The sequence below is a fragment of the Musca vetustissima genome, unplaced genomic scaffold, assembly GCF_032173495.1.
Source record: "Musca vetustissima isolate MV318-11 ecotype Yass unplaced genomic scaffold, APGP_CSIRO_Mvet_v1 utg10841, whole genome shotgun sequence".
Classification (NCBI taxonomy): Eukaryota; Metazoa; Arthropoda; class Insecta; order Diptera; family Muscidae; genus Musca; species Musca vetustissima.
In genome coordinates, this window is record NW_026883530.1 from 64448 (window position 1) to 83453 (window position 19006).

Consider the following 19006-nt stretch of genomic DNA (forward strand, 5'->3'; position numbering starts at 1 on the left):
AACTCAATTTGGAAAATTTCAGAAACTCAGGTTGAAAAATTAAAAACTCTGGGGAAAATTTTTTGTTCACCAGGAACTCAGAGTTCCATTTTACAGCCAATTCGTTGAGGAATGGCATATTGACCTATATTGGTATATTTTTTTTTTGCATATTGAAAAAATACTGGAGGCTGGCGTTTTGTCAAAAACGTGGAAAACCCCGGAATGCCACCTCACAGAAACTTCGATTGGGATGTGTGGCTAAAACCTTTAAAGTATTAAAAATTTAATTGGACCTTTATATGGGGGATAGGTCAACACATGGAGATATATAGGAGGAAGTGTAAGCATACATAAACTTTATTTTATATTATAAACTTTATTTTATTATATATATAATATTTATTTAACCAATTTTATAAACGTCCAGAAAAAAGTCTAATCCCGCGGCACAACATTAACAGAAAGACAATGAAATGACAACTGTCGGTGACGTCAATATGAAACCAGATCAGTACTTTACACCACACAGTCCGTGGTTCCTACTCCTTCGTTGCTGATGATGGCGAAACCTACACCGTCACCTATGTTGCCGATGAAAACGGTTTCCAACCCCAAGGTGAACATTTGCCCGTCGAACCTAAGGTCTATTTTTAGTTAATAAAAAATGTTTTGTTTAAAAAAAAGAACGATGTGTTATCCTATAGGGAATGTTTTCAAAAATCAACCAAGCGTGAATTTTTAATGACTATTGGTCCAGTTTTAAGTATGCCAATCGTCATATCTCGACTAGCTGTCCATTGTAATCTGTAAATACCACGCAGGCCACAGTTATCAACCAATTTCCTCGATATTTTGCTGTGGGTCAGCTTAGGGCCGAATAAGACCTCTATTGCTTTTGGATATTATCCTTTAATATTTAAAGGACGAAATGGACCAAATACATAATTTTTATCCGGGTCGCTCCAGACGCCGTACTTATGAACCGAAAATCACAAATGGAGAATGGCTTCAATCCAAAGAATAAGCATGCATGTTTTGATAAGGATAAAAGTCAATATTTGGCGGGTCTAATGGAGCCAGACTTTTATGTAAAATTTGACATATTCTGTGGCGTATATGTGTACTTCCAAAGGATATGCAGGGGTTGGTAGTATATCCGAGAGGATTGGTTGACCTTTAAATTAATACCAATTTATTGTTGTATGTGGGAGTTATTGTTTAGTAGTACCGGATGTGGGAGTTTTTGTTTAGTATTACTATTACCCCACTAGAGGGCGAAAAAGTCGCCATGCTCACATTGAAATTATACATGAAGTTCCGGTTATGATCAAGTACGACGTCTACAATTTTCGATTATTTTTGTCAGATTTTCTAGTCGCTCTGGAGGCCATTATTATATGCAAAACCTCACATATTTTACACAGTGAAGGGGGTCGGACCAAATACCAGGGTTAGAAAGTGAAGATGTTGACCTAAAATCGTTCAAGAGGGTGCAAATATCGCGATATTTTGGCAGACTCAGAATACAGAAGCGTAGAAAATTAAATTTTCTTGGTAGATGTGTAGAGTATCATATTGTCGGCCTCGTCCGACTATACAGCTCCGCTCACTGGCTTAGAATATGTTTTTCAGGACCAAAATAATTTTCCTACTTTTAATAACCTCTACCACTAGGCCGAGTGTATATTAAATTTGTCATTCCGTTTGCAACACCTAGAAATATTCACCCCATAAAGTATACATACTTTATCTGTCTGTTGCAATCACGATAGAGATCGCAATATTAAAGATAGAGGTCTGAAAATTTACACAGTATAGTATTTTGGACGTGGCTTGTTTATAGAATATTTTTAAGATTCCATTCTAGGCGTGGATTTTTTGAAGAATATTCTGCAGGACAGTTTTCTCAGTTTTTTCAAGAACTTCCAAGCGTGGATTTTTTAAAGAATATAGTAACAGGGACAATCACTACTGTGTTTTTATCAATAATTTTCAGGTACAATTTTCTAAAGAATAATTTTTAGGGACCATCGCACACGTTAACTGTATAAAAAATATTTTTAAGGGCAAATGAAACCACAAACGTTGAATATATTATGGAAAGCTTTAAGGCTACTAGAAAATAAAACAAAAAAAACAAGTAAAGGCGTCGTTAAGTTCGGGGCCGTAACCTGGCGGCTACGTCATTGTAAATTGTTCGCTGGTATTTTTTTGTGCTCTGTAAAACATAAAAACCAAATTACAGAAACTCGAGTGGAAAATTGGGCTAGAGACTTCAACGTAACGAACATTCAGCGGGACGATGGCAATGAACATATTTAAAAACACGTAGTGAAATGTTCACGAAAAAGGTATTTTTTCATCCGGTGTTCCAATATCCAGCCAATTTGGTGGGGAATACGCCTAAAATTTTCGAAATACCATAAATGGAGCGGTGATGTTTTTATACTTTTCTGCATAGATGTATTTTAACCTCGGGGTTTGTCAAAAACGTGAAGAAAAATCCGGAATGCCAACTCACAGCCACTTGGGAGGTGTTGCTAAACACCTTTTAAATACTAAAAATTGGCGGCTAGGTCAAGACATTGAGATATATTGAAGTGTAAACATATTTATATACACATAAACATCAGATTTTATTAAAGTATTCATTTAACCAATTTTCTGAAGGCTCCGAAAAAAACTCTAATGCCTAGGCATAACATTAACAGAAACACAATGAAATGACAAATGTCGGTGACGTCAATATAAAACCAGATCAGTATTTTGCACCAGACCAGTATAATCACAAAACAGTTTTGTTTTTCTTCATATCATCAACTTAAACTATGTTATTTGGCAAATTCTGGTTCTACTCATAAATTGGATTTACTAGACTAGTTGACCCATGAAACATGAATTCCATCTTCGAAAAGATGCAAAATGTTCAGAACCACATCAAATTAGTATAAATGTTGAACGCCACTTGTCGAATTGTATCACTCAACTGTAGTAACTCAACAAACCGACACCATGAAATTCATCATTGTTTTCGCTGCTCTCTTCGCCTTGGCTTTGGCCGCCCCCGCTGATGTTGAAATTGTCAGAAGCGAATCTGAAGTTGGTCCTGAATCTTTCAAATATGTGTAAGTAGTAAAACAAACAAAGATAATTAAAAAATAAGATTTACAATTAAATTAGAATTAATCATACGGTATAATTGGCATATTAAACTAAAAATAACTTTTTTCCTTCCTTCCAACAGTTCCGAAACCAGTGATGGCAGCAAAACTGAAGCTGAAGGTAAATTGAACTACGTCGGTACCGAACAAGAAGCCATTGCTGTCCGTGGTTCCTACTCCTTCGTTGCTGATGATGGCCAAACCTACACCGTCACCTATGTCGCTGATGAAAATGGTTTCCAACCCCAAGGTGCCCATTTGCCCGTCGGCCCTGAAGCCTAAGCTGTCGTTGTTATTTATTTATTTAATAAAAAACATGTTTTGTTTTTAACAAAAAAAACACCGATTTGTTATTTTATCAAATATTGGACTTACATGCAGGGGATGAAAAATATAAAATAAATTTTGTATAGGAAAGCGTGAATTTGTTAGAATATGTTGCCTATACATTTGCCGGCATGTATTTTTAAATAGAGACCATGACATGAGTGCATTTGTTTAAGAATATTTTCATGTACCATTTTGAAAAGAATATTTTTTTAGAGATCATCACAAGAGTTTACTGTTAAAAATAATATTTTAAAGAACCAATGAAACCAAAACAGGCGATTATTTTATGGATATTTTATCGGCTCTTATGAAGCTACCAAAATTATAAAGAAATCAACGATTAGTTCGGGACTGTAATCTGCAGGCTATATCATTGTAAATTCAAAAACTCAATTTGGAAAATTTCAGAAACTCAGGTTGAAAAATTAAAAACTCTGGGGAAAATTTTTTGTTCACCAGGAACTCAGAGTTCCATTTTACAGCCAATTCGTTGAGGAATGGCATATTGACCTATATTGGTATATTTTTTTTTTGCATATTGAAAAAATACTGGAGGCTGGCGTTTTGTCAAAAACGTGGAAAACCCCGGAATGCCACCTCACAGAAACTTCGATTGGGATGTGTGGCTAAAACCTTTAAAGTATTAAAAATTTAATTGGACCTTTATATGGGGGCTAGGTCAACACATGGAGATATAGTGATATAGGAGGAAGTGTAAGCATACATAAACATTATTTTATATTATAAACTTTATTTTATTATATATATAATATTTATTTAACCAATTTTATAAACGTTCAGAAAAAACGTCTAATCCCGCGGCACAACATTAACAGAAAGACAATGAAATGACAACTGTCGGTGACGTCAATATGAAACCAGATCAGTACTTTACACCACACAGTCCGTGGTTCCTACTCCTTCGTTGCTGATGATGGCGAAACCTACACCGTCACCTATGTTGCCGATGAAAACGGTTTCCAACCCCAAGGTGAACATTTGCCCGTCGAACCTAAGGTCTATTTTTAGTTAATAAAAAATGTTTTGTTTAAAAAAAAGAACGATGTGTTATCCTATAGGGAATGTTTCCAAAAATCAACCAAGCGTGAATTTTTAATGACTATTGGTCCAGTTTTAAGTATGCCAATCGTCATATCTCGACTAGCTGTCCATTGTAATTTGTAAATACCACGCAGGCTACAGTTATCAACCAATTGTCTCGAAATTTTGCTGTGGGTCAGCTTAGGGCCGAATAAGACCTCAATTGTTTTTGGAAGTTATCCTTTAATATTTAGAGGATGAAATGGAACAAATACATAATTTTTATCCGGCTCGCTCCAGACGCCGTACTTATGAACCGAAAATCACAAATAGAGAATGGCTTCAATCCAATGAATAAGCATGCATGTTTTGATAAAGATAAAAATCGATATTTGGCGGGTCTAATGGAGCCAGACTTTTATGTGTAATTTGACATATTCTGGTTGACCTTTAAATTAAAACCGATTTATTGTTGTATGTGGGAGTTATTGTTTAGTATTACTATTGCCCCACTAGAGAGCGGAAAAGTCGCCATGCTCACATTGAAATTATACATGAAGTTCCGGTTCTGATCAAGTACGACGTCTACAATTTTCGGTTATTTTTGTCAGATTTTCTAGTCGCTCTGGGGGCCATTATTATATGCAAAACCTCACATATTTTACACAGTGAAGGGGATCGGACCAAATACAAGATTTGGAAAATATGCCAGGCTAAGAAAGTGGAGATGTTGACATAAAGTCGTTCAAGAGGGTGCAAATATCGCGATATTTTGGCAGACTCAGAATACAGAACCGTAGAAAATTAAGTTTCCTTAATAGATGTGTAGAGTATCATATTGTCGGCCTCGTCCGACTATACTGCTCCGCTCACTGGCTTAGAATATGTTTTTCAGGACCAAAATAATTTTCCTACTTTTAATAACCTCTACCACAAACGGAATGACAAATTTAATATACACTCCGCCTAGTATATTAAATTTGTCATTCCGTTTGCAACACCTCGAAATATTCACCACCATAAAGTATATATTCTTGATATGTCTATTGCAATCACGATAGAGATCGCAATATTAAAGATAGTGGTCTGAAATTGTACACAGTATAGTATTTTGGACGTGGCTTGTTTATAGAATATTTTTAAGATTCCATTCTAGGCGTGGATTTTTTGAAGAATATTCTGCAGGACAGTTTTCTCAGTTTTTTCAAGAGGACAATTTTTTAAATACTTCCAAGCGTGGATTTTTTTAAAGAATATAGTATCAGGGACAATCACTACTGTGTTTTTTATCAATAATTTTCAGGTACCATTTTGTAATGAATAATTTTTAGGGACCATCACACACGTTAACTGTATAAAAAATATTTTTAAGGGCAAATGAAATCACAAACGTGGAATATTTTATGGAAATTTTGGTGACACTTTTAAAGATGCTAGAAAATAAAAAAAAGAAGTAAAGGCGTCATGTTCGGACCGTAACCTGGAGGCTACATCATTGTAAACTGTTCGCTGGTATTTTGTTTTTGCTCTCTAAAACTTAAAAACCATATTGCAGAAACTCGAATGGAAAATTGGGTTAGAGACTCCAACGGCAATGAAAATATTTAAAAACATGTCGTGAAATGTTCACGGAAAAAGTATTTTTTCATCCGGTGTTCCAATATCCAGCCAATTCGGTGGGGAATGCGACTAAAATTTTCGAAATACCATAAATGGAGCGGTAATGTTTTTATACTTTACCGCAAAGATGTATTTTAACCTCGTGGTTTGTCAAAAACGTGAAGAAAAATCCGGAATGCCAACTCACAGCCACTTGGGAGGTGTTGCTAAACACCTTTAAAATACTAAAAATTTGCGGCTAGGTCAAGACATTGAGATATATTGAAGTGTAAACATATTTATATACACATAAACATCGGATTTTATTAAAGTATTCATTTAACAAATTTTCTGAAGGCTCAGAAAAAAACTCTAATGCCTAGGCATAACATTAACAGAAACACAATGAAATGACAAAAGTCGGTGACGTCAATATAAAACCAGATCCGTATTTTGCACCAGATCAGTATAATCACAAAACAGTTTTGTTTTTCTTCATATCATCAACTTAAACTATGTTATTTGGCAAATTCTGGTTCTACTCATAAATTGGATTTACTAGACTAGTTGACCCATGAAACATGAATTCCATCTTCGAAAAGATGCAAAATGTTCAGAACCACATCAAATTGGTATAAATGTTGAACGCCACATGTCGAATTGTATCACTCAGCTGTAGTAACTCAACAAACCGACACCATGAAATTCATCATTGTTTTCGCTGCTCTCTTCGCCTTGGCTTTGGCCGCCCCCGCTGATGTTGAAATTGTCAGAAGCGAATCTGATGTTGGTCCTGAATCTTTCAAATATGTGTAAGTAGTAAAACAAACAAAAATAATTAAAAAATAAGATTTACAATTCAATTTGAATTAATCACTCGGTATAATTGGCATATTTAACTAAAAATTATTTTTCCTTCCTTCCAACAGTTCCGAAACCAGTGATGGCAGCAAAACTGAAGCTGAAGGTAAATTGAACTACGTCGGTACCGAACAAGAAGCCATTGCTGTCCGTGGTTCCTACTCCTTCGTTGCTGATGATGGCCAAACCTACACCGTCACCTATGTCGCTGATGAAAATGGTTTCCAACCCCAAGGTGCCCATTTGCCCGTCGGCCCTGAAGCCTAAGCTGTCGTTGTTATTTATTTAGTTAATAAAAACATGTTTTGTTTTTAACAAAAAATCGATTTTTTTAATCAAGTGTGAAGTTTTACAAACTTTTAAACACTGTGGGTGCATTCAAGAGATGCATCGTAAGAGACCTCACTTTTTTGAAGGATCATTGACATGAAAATGGAATACATTAAATATGTGATGTGTTTCTATAAGTGAACCGACTTAACCCAACGATCAATAACCGGGTTCGTGCCAAATGACCAAAATTTGACTCCTTGGTACAAAATTTCTAACTTCAGTACATTGTGAAAAAATTTGTGCCAATCGGCATAAATTTGACTCTTTGTTGCATCCTGTACCAGAGTTGTAAAGGGTATAAAAAGACATAGACTTTTTAGAATATATTTTTCAGAACCAAAATAACAGAGTTTTTTTATTAGATTTTTTAAAGAGAAATTTTACTGACGATTACAGTCGCGGATTGCATGGATTTTTTAAAGACTAGAACCAAAGGACCAATACAGGTCAGGATTTTTCAAAGAATATTTTTTTAGAGGCCATTACGGGCTTACGCTTTTTAAAGAATATTTTTCAGGGACCACCACAAGCGTGGATTATTTTAAGAATATTTTTAAGAGTAAGAATTATAGGCGTGAATTTGTTGACCCTTTCCTGACTGGATTTTCTGAACAGTATTTTTTCAGGGCCATTGCTGGCTTGAATTTGTTAGAGAATGTTTTTTAGTATATATATATATATATATTTATATATATATATATATCTCAGGGATTATTACTGGAGTGATTTTTTTAAAGATTTTTTTCATGGACCACCACAGGCGTACATTTTTTTAAAAAATATTATTCAGTGACCATTACAAGCGCGAATGTTTTGAAATATATTTCCAAAGACCTTTTAAAAATGTTTTTTTTTCAGAGACTGTTTAAGGGGACCCCCCATTCTCGAGGTCAAAATTTTTTTATTTAATTCGATTCTACACTAATTCAAGAATGTCCCTACAAAATTTCAAGTGAAAATCTTAAGAACTCCTGAAAATATAGCCGATTTATTGTGACAGCATCAAGTGACGGCTAAAGGGTCCAATCGATTCCAAATTTTTATACGTTTCTCTGTGAGTGTATAGCTTTGAACTAGGATAAGGCCAATCGGTGAAGATCTTCCTTATTTTTTAACATGGTTTTTGGTGAAAAATCGGCGATTTTCCAAAAATATTTGTTCCAAGGTCGGCCATTTTGTTAATTTTAGAGCGAAGTCAATAATCCTAGTTCATACGATAGCCAGACATGTACTCTTTCTAACACCGTTGGAATTTTCGGATTCCGATGTTGCAGTGAGGAGTTATCATGCCCGCCATCAAAAATAAGGACATTTCTTTAATTACAAAAAACAACAACAAAACAATAACAACAATTTGTTGTAAATTATTTTTCTTCACTTTTCAATCTTCAAATATATATGTGCAAAGTTACAAACTTTAACAAGCATTGGTATAGATTTACCAGCCCATTGAAAATCATGAAAAATTAAAATCGTGAATGGGTGGGGTTCCCTTATAGAATATTTGTTTAGAATAGTTTTAAGTGTCATTTAATGCATGGATACTTTAAAGAATTTTATTCAGAATCATTTTCAGTGACCATTACATACGTGGTTCGTTTTGAAGAATATTTTTCAGCTATTATTACATGTCTGGAATTTTTAAAGAATATTGTTTTAGGGACCATTATGTGTCTGTCTATTTTTTAAAGAATATTTTGTCAGGGATCACCAACGAATCAACGTTGGTTGTTTAAGAAACAAATCAACCCACAAACTGGTATTATTTTATCGATCCAGCATTATAAAAAACAAAACAAGTAAAGGCGTCGTTAAGTTCGGGAGCGTAATCTGGACGTTATATCATTGTAAGTTGTCTGCTAGTAATAGCATAGTTGTCTGCTAGTAATGAGCGGAGCAGTATAGTAGGACGCGGCCGACCATACGATACCCTACACAACTACCACAGAAGTCTATCTTTCTGCGGATTTTTATTCCGAGCCGGGGTAATATTTCGTGATAGTTGCACCCTCTTGCCCGATTAGAGGTCAACAGCACCTCTTCCTTACACTGACATATTTTCCGAATATTACCCATAGTCAGTAAAGCCCTTCTAATAACATGTCCATATTCCCTTCCCAGTGTGTTCTGTTGTGATATTCGGCTTATTTCTGCCCTCTAGTGTGGTAATGGTTTTTTAAATAATATCGGAATACGTAAGCACCTGTAAATATTAACGTGTAACTCCCACATCCGACTACACACGACAATATAAATGGTATCAATTTAAAGGCCAACCACTCCTCTATGTTCTTCAGGAGAAAATTTATGCGCTGTAGTATACAAATTTTGAAATTTTTCACACAAAAGTCAGGGTCCATTTGACCCGATCTTTATCACAACAGGCATGCTTATTCTTGGGGCCGTCCCCTAACGGACGGACGGACACACATGTTTAGATCGACTTAACTAGTCGAGATATGACGATCGGTATACTTAAAGGTGGGTCTAGCACCAATATTTCGTGGCGTTACAAACTCTTGGGGTTGCACAAATCTATAATACCCTGACAACATAGTTGTGTAGGGTATAATTACAGAAACTCTGTTTGGAAAATTGTGCAAGAAACTTCAACGTATAGAAAATTAAAACATCGAAATATATTGCAAATTTATGCGGAAACATTTATTTTTTCTCCAGTAACCCAACGTACCAAATTACAGCCAATTCGGCTGTTTCGAAATACCGAAAATGGAGAGTATTTCAAAATATTGAGCTATATTGAAAATTTTCCGCATAGATGTATATTAATCTCCAATAAACTTAAATGTCCAAATAAAGGGAGTTGGCATTTTGTCAAAACCCTCAGGAAAAATCCGGAATACAAGCTCGCAGCCACTTCTCTTGGGAAACCTTTAAAGTACTAACAATTGAATAACGGATTTTAAAAATATATAGAAAAAAGTCTAATCCCGTGGTATAACATTAACAGAAAGACAATGAAATGACAACTGACGGTGACGTCAATAGGAAACCAGATCAGTATAATCGCCAAACAGATTTGTTTTTCTTCATATCATAAACGTTCATATGTGCCTAATTCTGGTTTTAAATGACAATTTTATAAATTGGATTTGATCGATGAAATATGAAATACATTTTCAAAAATATTCAAAATAATTAGAATCCCATCAAATTGGTATAAATGCTTAACGCCGCTGGTCGAATTGTATCACTCAGCTGTAGTAACTCAACAAACCGACGCCATGAAATTCATCATTGTTTTCGCTGCCCTCTTCGCCTTGGCTTTGGCCGCCCCCGCTGACGTTGAAATTGTCAGAAGCGAATCTGAAGTTGGTCCTGAATCTTTCAAATATGTGTAAGTAGTAAAACAAAAAACCAGAATTACAATTTAATTAGAATTAATCATTCGGTATAATTGACATATTTAACTAAAAATATTTTTCCTTCCTTCCAACAGTTCCGAAACCAGTGATGGCAGCAAAGCTGAAGCTGAAGGTAAATTGAACTACATCGGTACCGAACAAGAAGCCATTGCTGTCCGCGGTTCCTACTCCTTCGTTGCTGATGATGGCCAAACCTACACCGTCACCTATGTTGCCGATGAAAACGGTTTCCAACCCCAAGGTGCTCATTTGCCCGTCGGCCCTGAAGCCTAAGCTATCGTTGTTGTTTATTTAGTTAATAAAAAATGTTTTGTTAAAAAAAAGATTTGTTATTTTACCAAATATTGGACTTACACGCAAGGTGAGGGAAATTGGAAAATATATTGTGTATTGGAAATGTTTTCCAAGGACCAATCAAGTGTGAAGTTTTTGCAGATAGAAACCAGTATGGAAAGTAGTTAAAACGGACGGCCGAGGATACCCTTAACCACTTTGGGAATATTCAAGACTGCATCGTAACAGACCTCGCCTTTTTGAAGGATCATTAACATGAAATTGTAATACATTTTTATAATCTCTTTCTATATGTGAACCGATTTAGCCCTATCAATAACCGGTTACATTTCTACCTGATTATACCCTCCACCATAGTATGGAGGTTATATTAAGTTTGTTTTTCTGTTTATAACTCATCAAATTAATCATTTCCAACCCTATAAAGTAAATATATTTTTGACCAATGTCAAATTCTATGACGATATCTGTCTGTCTGTCTCCATCACTCTAGCCTCCAAAAAAAATTGACATCGATTACCAATAGGAGCAAAGAGTTGTCTTTTGTCTGCAGACAGATCAAGTTCGAAGATGAGCTAGATCGGTCCACGTTTAGGCAGGTTACACCCAATTTTCGGAATTTCGAGGTTCTTTTGGTGCAATGTGTTCGTATTGGCTACATTAATCCACACACACTTGTACTCGGTAACCTATGCCAAATTCCATTTCATTAGGGCAGATTTAGAGTTGTTTTTGTGCAATGGGACAAATTTATGTAAATTGATTTAAGGGAACCCCCCCCATTCTCGATTGTAATTTTTCAAGATTTTAAATGGGCTGGTAAATCAATACTAATGCTTGTGGAGGTTTGTAACTTTGCACATATATAATTGAAGATTTAAAAGAGAAGAAAAATAATTTACAAAAAAATTTTGTTATTGTTTTGTTGTTGTTTTTTGTAATTAAAGAAAAGTCCTTATTTTTGATGGCGGGCAATCCTCACTGGAACATCGGAATCCGAAAATTCCAACGGTGTTAGAAAGAGTACATGTCTGGCTCTCGTATGAACTAGGATTATAGACTTCGCTCTAAAATTAACAAAATGGTGGACCTTTGAAAAAATATTTTTGGAAAATCGCCGATTTTTTACCAAAAACCAAGTTAAAAAATAAGGAAGATCTTCACCGATTGGCTTTATCCTAGTTCATACGAGAGCTATACACTCCCAGAGAAGCCTTGCAAAATTTGGAACCGATTGGATTATTAGTTTTTGAGTTATCGTGCCCGCCATTCGCAAAAAAATGTTTAGAGAAAAACTCGTTTAAAGTTTAAGAAGCCCTTCTGTCGTCACTTGATGTTGACACAATAAATCGGATATATCTTCAAGAGTTCTTGATATTTTCACTTGAAATTTTGTAGGGACATTGTTTAATTAGTGTAGATTCGAATTATATCAACAACAATTTTGACCCCGAGAATGGGGGGTCCCCTTAAATCAAACTATTCTACTATAACACAAAGCGCTGTTCAAAATTTAACCTCAATTGAACACCAGTTCATTTTTTTTTTTTTTTTTTGGTGCACAATTAACATGAACTCAGTCGGAAATATATATGGAGCAATATTTGCATCTGAAGCAATTTTTACAAGACGTAATATTCTAGGCTCAATATAATACCTTGACATAACAAATATCAGGCTATACTAACTTTAGAACGTTATGCAAAATTTGGTGTCAATCGAAAAAAAACATGAAGTGTTTGGTGCACCATCCAGCTAAAATCAGACGAAACTATATATTGAAGCTATATCTAAATCTGATCCAATTTCAAAAAACTTGGCAGGCACACGTTAGGCTATTTTATCAGCCTAAATTTGACTCTTTGCTGCGCCCTGCACCAAAGAGTGGTAAAGGGTAAAAAAAGATGTGGACTTTATAGAATATTTTTTTCAGAGCCAAAAACAACGTTTTTTTGATTGCCATTACAGCCCTGGATTTTCTAACGCATATTTTTCGGTTACTGCTACAGACATGCTTTTTTAATGAATATGAGCAGGTGCTATTACATGCATCAATGTAAATTTTCTGCTGGTAATTTGTTTGTGCTCTGTAAAAATTAAAAACCAAATTACAGAAACTATGTATGGAAAATTGTGCTAGAAACTTCAACGTATAGAAAATTAAGCGGGACCATTGAAAAACATCGAAACTCAAGTTCCATATTACAGCCAATTCGGCGGGGAATGCGCCTAAAATTTTCGAATTACCGAAAATGTAGCGGGAACTTTGTTATATGTCCTATTTAAATATATTGTCCTATATTGATATTTTCTGCATCAAACCAAACCCAATAACTTAAATGCCAAAATACCGGCAGTTGGCGTTTTGTGCAAAAACGGGAACTTTGTTATATGTCCTATTTAAATATATTGTCCTATATTGATATTTTCTGCATCAAACCAAACCCAATAACTTAAATGCCAAAATACCGGCAGTTGGCGTTTTGTGCAAAAACGGGAACTTTGTTATATGTCCTATTTAAATATATTGTCCTATATTGATATTTTCTGCATCAAACCAAACCCAATAACTTAAATGCCAAAATACCGGCAGTTGGCGTTTTGTGAAAAAACGTGGAGAAAAACGTAATGCTACCCCACTGCCACTTAGCTTGGGAAATGTTGCTAAAAATCTTTAAAGTACAAAAAATTGATTGTGACCTATATATGGGGACTAGGTCGAGACGTGTCGATATAGTTAAGTGTAAGGATATGTTTATACACCTAAACATCGGATTTTATTAAATATATAGTATTCAATTAAACAATTTTCTAAACGTCCAGAAAGAACGTCTAATTCCGTGGCATAACATTAACAGAAAGACAATGAAATGACAACTGACGGCGACGTCAATATGAAACCACATCAGTATTTTGCACCATATCTGTATAATCACCACACAGTTTTGTATTTCTTTATATCATCAACATTCATGTGTGCCATTATCATGCCCTCAACTTAGATTAAACGAATACAATCATATTTTGTTTGGCAAATTCTGGTTTTAAATGACGATTTTATTCGTTCTACTTATAAATTGGATTTACAAAACTAGTTGACCCATGAAAATATGCAAAATATTTAGAATCTCATCAAATTGGTATAAATGTTGAACGCCACTCGTCGAATTGTATCACTCAACTGTAGGAACTCAACAAACCGACACAATGAAATTCATCATTGTTTTCGCTGCCCTCTTCGCCTTGGCTTTGGCCGCCCCCGCTGACGTTGAAATTGTCAGAAGCGAATCTGAAGTTGGTCCTGAATCTTTCAAATATGTGTAAGTAGAAAAAAATTAACTACAATTAAATCTAATCACTCGATAGAATTGGCATATTTAACTAAAAATAATTTTTCCTTCCTTCCAACAGTTCCGAAACCAGTGATGGCAGCAAAACTGAAGCTGAAGGTAAATTGAACTACGTCGGTACCGAACAAGAAGCCATTGCTGTCCGTGGTTCCTACTCCTTCGTTGCTGATGATGGCCAAACCTACACCGTCACCTATGTTGCCGATGAAAATGGTTTCCAACCCCAAGGTGCCCATTTGCCCGTCGCCCCTGAAGCCTAAGTTGTCATTGTTATTTATTTAGATAATAAAGAAATATTTTGTTTTTAACAAAAAAAATTGATTTGTTATTTTACTAAATATTGGACTTACATGCAGAGGGAGAAAATTAAGAAAATATATTTTGTATAGGAAATGTTTTCCAAAGACCAATCAAGCGTGAAGTTTTTAAAGATTGATAAAAGCGAGGACTTTTAAGAATATTTTTTCAGGAGCAAAATAAAATAATTTTTTTTTTTTTCGAAATTAGCTCCAGGCCATTACCCTTTATAATTATAGGATTTATAAAGGAAAGTCTTAATAAATTTAATCTTACACCTTGAAGAATATTTTTCAGGAACCATTGTATGCGTGGTTAGCTTTGAAGAATATTTTTCAGTTTTAGTTAAAGCCTATTTTGTCAGGGATCACCAACCAGTTAGTCTAGAAACTTGAACGTATGGAAAATTAAGTGGGACCATAACATATTTAAAAACATCGACACAAATTGCACATTTTCGTGGAATTTTTTTTCGTCAGGAACCAGGAGTCCCATTTTACATTCAATTCGGTGGGAAATGCGCCTAAAACCCGGAATGCCACTTCAAAGGCACTTCGCTTGTGAAGTGTTGCAAAAAACGTTCAAATTAAGGGAAATTGGTTGGGACGTTTATATGAGGGTAGAACGGCATATACATTAGAACTTTTACGGGATGAGGATTATGTGGATTTATTTGACATATATGCACTTTTTGAAAATTTATTTCTTATACTCTAAGATTCCGGTATGGATTCTTAGAGGATAGGTCCTCTATGCATTTCGCCTCAAGGTGAAAGGAATAAGAGTTTTTATACTCTACACAACTATATTGTCAAGGTATTATAGCTTTGTGCAGCCGCGAAATACTGGTCATAGGCCCTCCTTTAAGTAATCCGATCATCATATCTCGACTGGCTGATCGATCTAGACATGTGTATCCGTCTGCCAGTCTGTGCATTATAATGTGTAAACACAATACAAGCCACATTTATGAACCAATCGTCACAATATGTTGTATGTAGTTTAGGTTCTGGCCAAAGAAGACACCAATTTTTTTTGGTAATGATCGGTTAATATTTTAGGGTATGAAATGGACTCAAAACGTTATTTTTATATGTTTTCTGGTCGCTCAATTAGATGGCTGTATGGACTCGGATAGCGGAGTAATCCCTAAATATTAGAGGGGATTTGCGTATCTGATATTGTTAAGTATTCCCATTATCACACTAGGGTGGCATAAATATCGCACCGATCGTTATTCATGCCGTTCCGTCAGCTATATTTTTTTGGCGGTGAAAGAATGATATAAGGACAAAAAATAGACCGAAAATATTTTTTCCGCTTTTATATTCGCTTTGGAGGCCACAATTATAAACCAAAGATCACAACACATTTTGGCCAATTAATTCGAAGGCCTGTTTTAATAATGATCGGCCAAAATTCAGCCGGTCAAATCAACCCAAGTAGTATTTTATATGCAAACTTAAAAAAATGTGCAAGCTAAGCCGGAATATAGATCCGAAAACAGTTAGATTTCCGTAGTAGTTGTGCAGGGTATCAATACTCCGACAATACTGTTCCGCTCACTGGTTTAAATGTCTTTTAATGATTTCACACACACACAAATATTTTTGATTTTAAAGGGATATCTTCCAAAGTCCAGTTGGACTGCAATATCGTATCTGTAGGAAGAAATTTAAGTAAGACTTCTGCCTATTTTGAATTTTTATACCTAAATGTTTTTTAAATATATAGTATTCATTTAATCAATTATCTAAACGTTCAGCAAAGAACGCCTATTTCCCAGGCATAAAACTAACAGAAAGACGATAAATTGGCAAATGTTTTTGATGTCAATATGAAACCAAAGTAGTACTCATATTTTGCATTTAAACCACCACACTGTTTTGTTTTTCTTCATAACATCATCGTTCATATGTGCCGTTACTATGCCCTTAACATTGACTAGACTAGCCTATTACGTATGGCTAATTCTGGTTTTAAAACATGACGTAAATTGATACAATGATTTTATTCGTTCTACTCATACATTGGATTTCCAAAACTAGTTGACCCATGAAATACGAATTCATCTTCGAAAATATGCACAATATTTTGAAACACATCTCCAATTGATATAAATGTTAAACGCTACTCGTCTAATTGTATCACTCAGCTGTAGTAACTCAACAAACCGACACCATGAAATTCATCATTGTTTTCGCTGCTCTCTTCGCCTTGGCTTTGGCCGCCCCCGCTGATGTCCAAGTTGTCAGAAGTGAATCTGATGTTGGTCCTGAATCTTTCAAATATGTGTAAGTTGTAAAACAAACAAAAAAAAATAAGAATTACAAATCAATTTAATAACTCGATATGAATGGTATACTAACTAAAAATAATTTTCCCTTCCTTCCAACAGTTCCGAAACCAGTGATGGCAGCCAAGTTCAAGCTGAAGGTGTATTGAAAAATGTTGGTACTGAAGTCGAAGCCCTTGCTGTCCGTGGTTCCTACTCCTTCGTTGCTGATGATGGCCAAACCTACACCGTCACCTATGTTGCCGATGAAAATGGTTTCCAACCCCAAGGTGCTCATTTGCCCGTTGCCCCTGAAGCCTAAGTTGTCATTGTTATTTAATTAGTTAATAAAAAATAGGTTTTTACAAAAAAAAAAAAAAAAAAAAAAAAATTGTTATTTTACTAAAAAAACTATATTTTGTATAGGGAGTGGTTTCTAAGAACCAACCTAGCCCGAGTTCTTTAAAAATTAATATATGTGTGGATTTTTCAGAATATATTTTTCAGGATCAAAAAATGTTGTCTATTTATAACCTACAAAACTATGTTGTCAGGGTATTGTAGCTTTGTGCAGCCCCAAAAGTTTGTAACGCCGCGAAATATTGGTCCTAGACCCACCTTTAAATATGCTGATCGTCATATCTCGGCTAGCTGAGTCGATCTAGACATGTGTGTCCGTCCGTCCGTCTGTCCATTATAATTTGTAAACACGATACAGTTATGGACCAATCTTCACGAAATTTTGCATGTAGGACGGGTTCTGGCCAATGAAGACCCCTATTGTTTTTGACGAAGATCGGTTAATATTTAGGGGATGAAATAGACCAAGAACTCTATTTTTGCCTGATTTTCTGGTCGCTCCAGAGGCGGCAATTATGGCCCAAACATTGCAAATTTTTACATGGAGAAGGGGATCGGGCCAAAGAATAAGGATGCCTGTTTTGATAAAGATCGGTCAATATTTAGCGGGTCAAATGGACCCTGACTTTTGTGTGGAAAATTACAAAATTTGTATTCTGGGGCGTATATATGTACTCCATAGACCCGAGAAGTTGAAAATATATCCCAGAGGAGTGGTTGGTCTTCAAATTGATACTAATAACATTGTCGTATGTACTCGGATGTGGGAGTTACACTTAAATACTTACAGGTGCTCAGGTGTTCAAATATTATTTAGTAACCCATTACCACCCTAGAGGGCCAAAATATAGCGCTGATCGCTTTGAAATTTTCCATGAGGATCCAGGTATGGCCAAAGACAACGCCTATAATTTTCGGTGATGATTAGATAATAATATTGGGATAAAGAGGACAGAAAACTTAATTTTTTTTGAGTCGTTTTATAGGATACAATTGAAAGCCGAAAATAACAACACAACCCACGGTGAAGGTCAAGAGAGGGCAAAAATTGTCCAAGATCAGAATATAGAAACACACAAAGTTAGATTTTCGTAGAAGTTGTGTAGGTCGGTCCCGTCCGACTATACTGCTCCGCTCACTTTTTTTAATATTTTTCGGTGACATCACATACTTGTATTTTTTAAAGAATATTTGTCAGAAACCACCACAGGAGTGGGTTGTTTTTAATATTTGTTTTTTTTCGGGGACAACCATAGAATATTTTTAAGAATTCATTACAGGTGCGGATTTATTGAAGAATATTTTTAAGAATTCATTACAGGCGCGGATTTATTGAAGAATATTTCACAGGGGTCATTACCACCACGGACGTTAATTTTCTTAAAATATATTTCTCGGAGGCCACAACAAGCGTGGATTTTTTTAATGTATTCTGGATTTTTTTTAATATATTTCCAGAACCACCACAGGTTATATATTCTAAATACAGTTTTTTCAGGTAATTCCTTTTTTTAAGAATATTTTTCAGGAATAAATGAAACCACAAACTGCTTGTGCTCTGAAACGTTTACGCAATACATTTACGCCATACGATGTGCATTTTGCCATTTTACGCAGAAAGGTCTTGGTTGATTGGACCCACTGAATATTGTCCGATCACTACGACCATACTAATTAGTTGGTCATATTCCCTTCCCCATGAGATATATTCTGTTCGGATTATTCTTGTGGCATATA

The 19006-nt window shown here is 35.2% G+C and overlaps 5 protein-coding genes across 5 annotated transcripts; all 5 read left to right on the top strand.

Moving 5' to 3' along the window:
- Nucleotides 1-2981: 2981 nt before the first annotated feature.
- On the top strand, nt 2982-3425 carry LOC133330472 (larval cuticle protein 65Ag1-like). The gene is made up of 2 exons (XM_061538909.1): nt 2982-3107; nt 3227-3425. Exons 1-2 carry the CDS (start codon nt 2995-2997, stop codon nt 3423-3425), a joined length of 312 nt encoding a protein of 103 aa, XP_061394893.1. The 5' UTR covers nt 2982-2994.
- A 3374-nt stretch (nt 3426-6799) lies between these two features.
- Nucleotides 6800-7241, top strand: LOC133330430 (larval cuticle protein 65Ag1-like). The gene is made up of 2 exons (XM_061538862.1): nt 6800-6925; nt 7043-7241. The coding sequence occupies exons 1-2, from the start codon at nt 6813-6815 to the stop codon at nt 7239-7241; spliced, it is 312 nt and encodes a 103-aa protein (XP_061394846.1). The 5' UTR covers nt 6800-6812.
- Nucleotides 7242-10552: 3311 nt separating this feature from the next.
- On the top strand, nt 10553-10966 carry LOC133330447 (larval cuticle protein 65Ag1-like). The gene is made up of 2 exons (XM_061538882.1): nt 10553-10665; nt 10768-10966. The coding sequence occupies exons 1-2, from the start codon at nt 10553-10555 to the stop codon at nt 10964-10966; spliced, it is 312 nt and encodes a 103-aa protein (XP_061394866.1).
- Nucleotides 10967-14194: 3228 nt separating this feature from the next.
- On the top strand, nt 14195-14597 carry LOC133330448 (larval cuticle protein 65Ag1-like). The gene is made up of 2 exons (XM_061538883.1): nt 14195-14307; nt 14399-14597. The coding sequence occupies exons 1-2, from the start codon at nt 14195-14197 to the stop codon at nt 14595-14597; spliced, it is 312 nt and encodes a 103-aa protein (XP_061394867.1).
- Nucleotides 14598-16802: 2205 nt separating this feature from the next.
- Nucleotides 16803-17231, top strand: LOC133330436 (larval cuticle protein 65Ag1-like). The gene is made up of 2 exons (XM_061538868.1): nt 16803-16928; nt 17033-17231. Exons 1-2 carry the CDS (start codon nt 16816-16818, stop codon nt 17229-17231), a joined length of 312 nt encoding a protein of 103 aa, XP_061394852.1. The 5' UTR covers nt 16803-16815.
- The last annotated feature ends 1775 nt before the right edge of the window (nt 17232-19006 follow it).

What these genes read in the sequence shown, in the direction of transcription:
- LOC133330472 (XM_061538909.1), top strand. Translation starts at nt 2,995, where the DNA reads ATGAAATTCATCATTGTTTTCGCTGCTCTCTTCGCCTTGGCTTTGGCC. An exon ending in CCTGAATCTTTCAAATATGT is followed by an intron (nt 3,108 to 3,226) that starts GTAAGTAGTAAA and finishes TCCTTCCAACAG; the next exon opens with TTCCGAAACCAGTGATGGCA.
- LOC133330430 (XM_061538862.1), top strand. Translation starts at nt 6,813, where the DNA reads ATGAAATTCATCATTGTTTTCGCTGCTCTCTTCGCCTTGGCTTTGGCC. An exon ending in CCTGAATCTTTCAAATATGT is followed by an intron (nt 6,926 to 7,042) that starts GTAAGTAGTAAA and finishes TCCTTCCAACAG; the next exon opens with TTCCGAAACCAGTGATGGCA.
- LOC133330447 (XM_061538882.1), top strand. Translation starts at nt 10,553, where the DNA reads ATGAAATTCATCATTGTTTTCGCTGCCCTCTTCGCCTTGGCTTTGGCC. An exon ending in CCTGAATCTTTCAAATATGT is followed by an intron (nt 10,666 to 10,767) that starts GTAAGTAGTAAA and finishes TCCTTCCAACAG; the next exon opens with TTCCGAAACCAGTGATGGCA.
- LOC133330448 (XM_061538883.1), top strand. Translation starts at nt 14,195, where the DNA reads ATGAAATTCATCATTGTTTTCGCTGCCCTCTTCGCCTTGGCTTTGGCC. An exon ending in CCTGAATCTTTCAAATATGT is followed by an intron (nt 14,308 to 14,398) that starts GTAAGTAGAAAA and finishes TCCTTCCAACAG; the next exon opens with TTCCGAAACCAGTGATGGCA.
- LOC133330436 (XM_061538868.1), top strand. Translation starts at nt 16,816, where the DNA reads ATGAAATTCATCATTGTTTTCGCTGCTCTCTTCGCCTTGGCTTTGGCC. An exon ending in CCTGAATCTTTCAAATATGT is followed by an intron (nt 16,929 to 17,032) that starts GTAAGTTGTAAA and finishes TCCTTCCAACAG; the next exon opens with TTCCGAAACCAGTGATGGCA.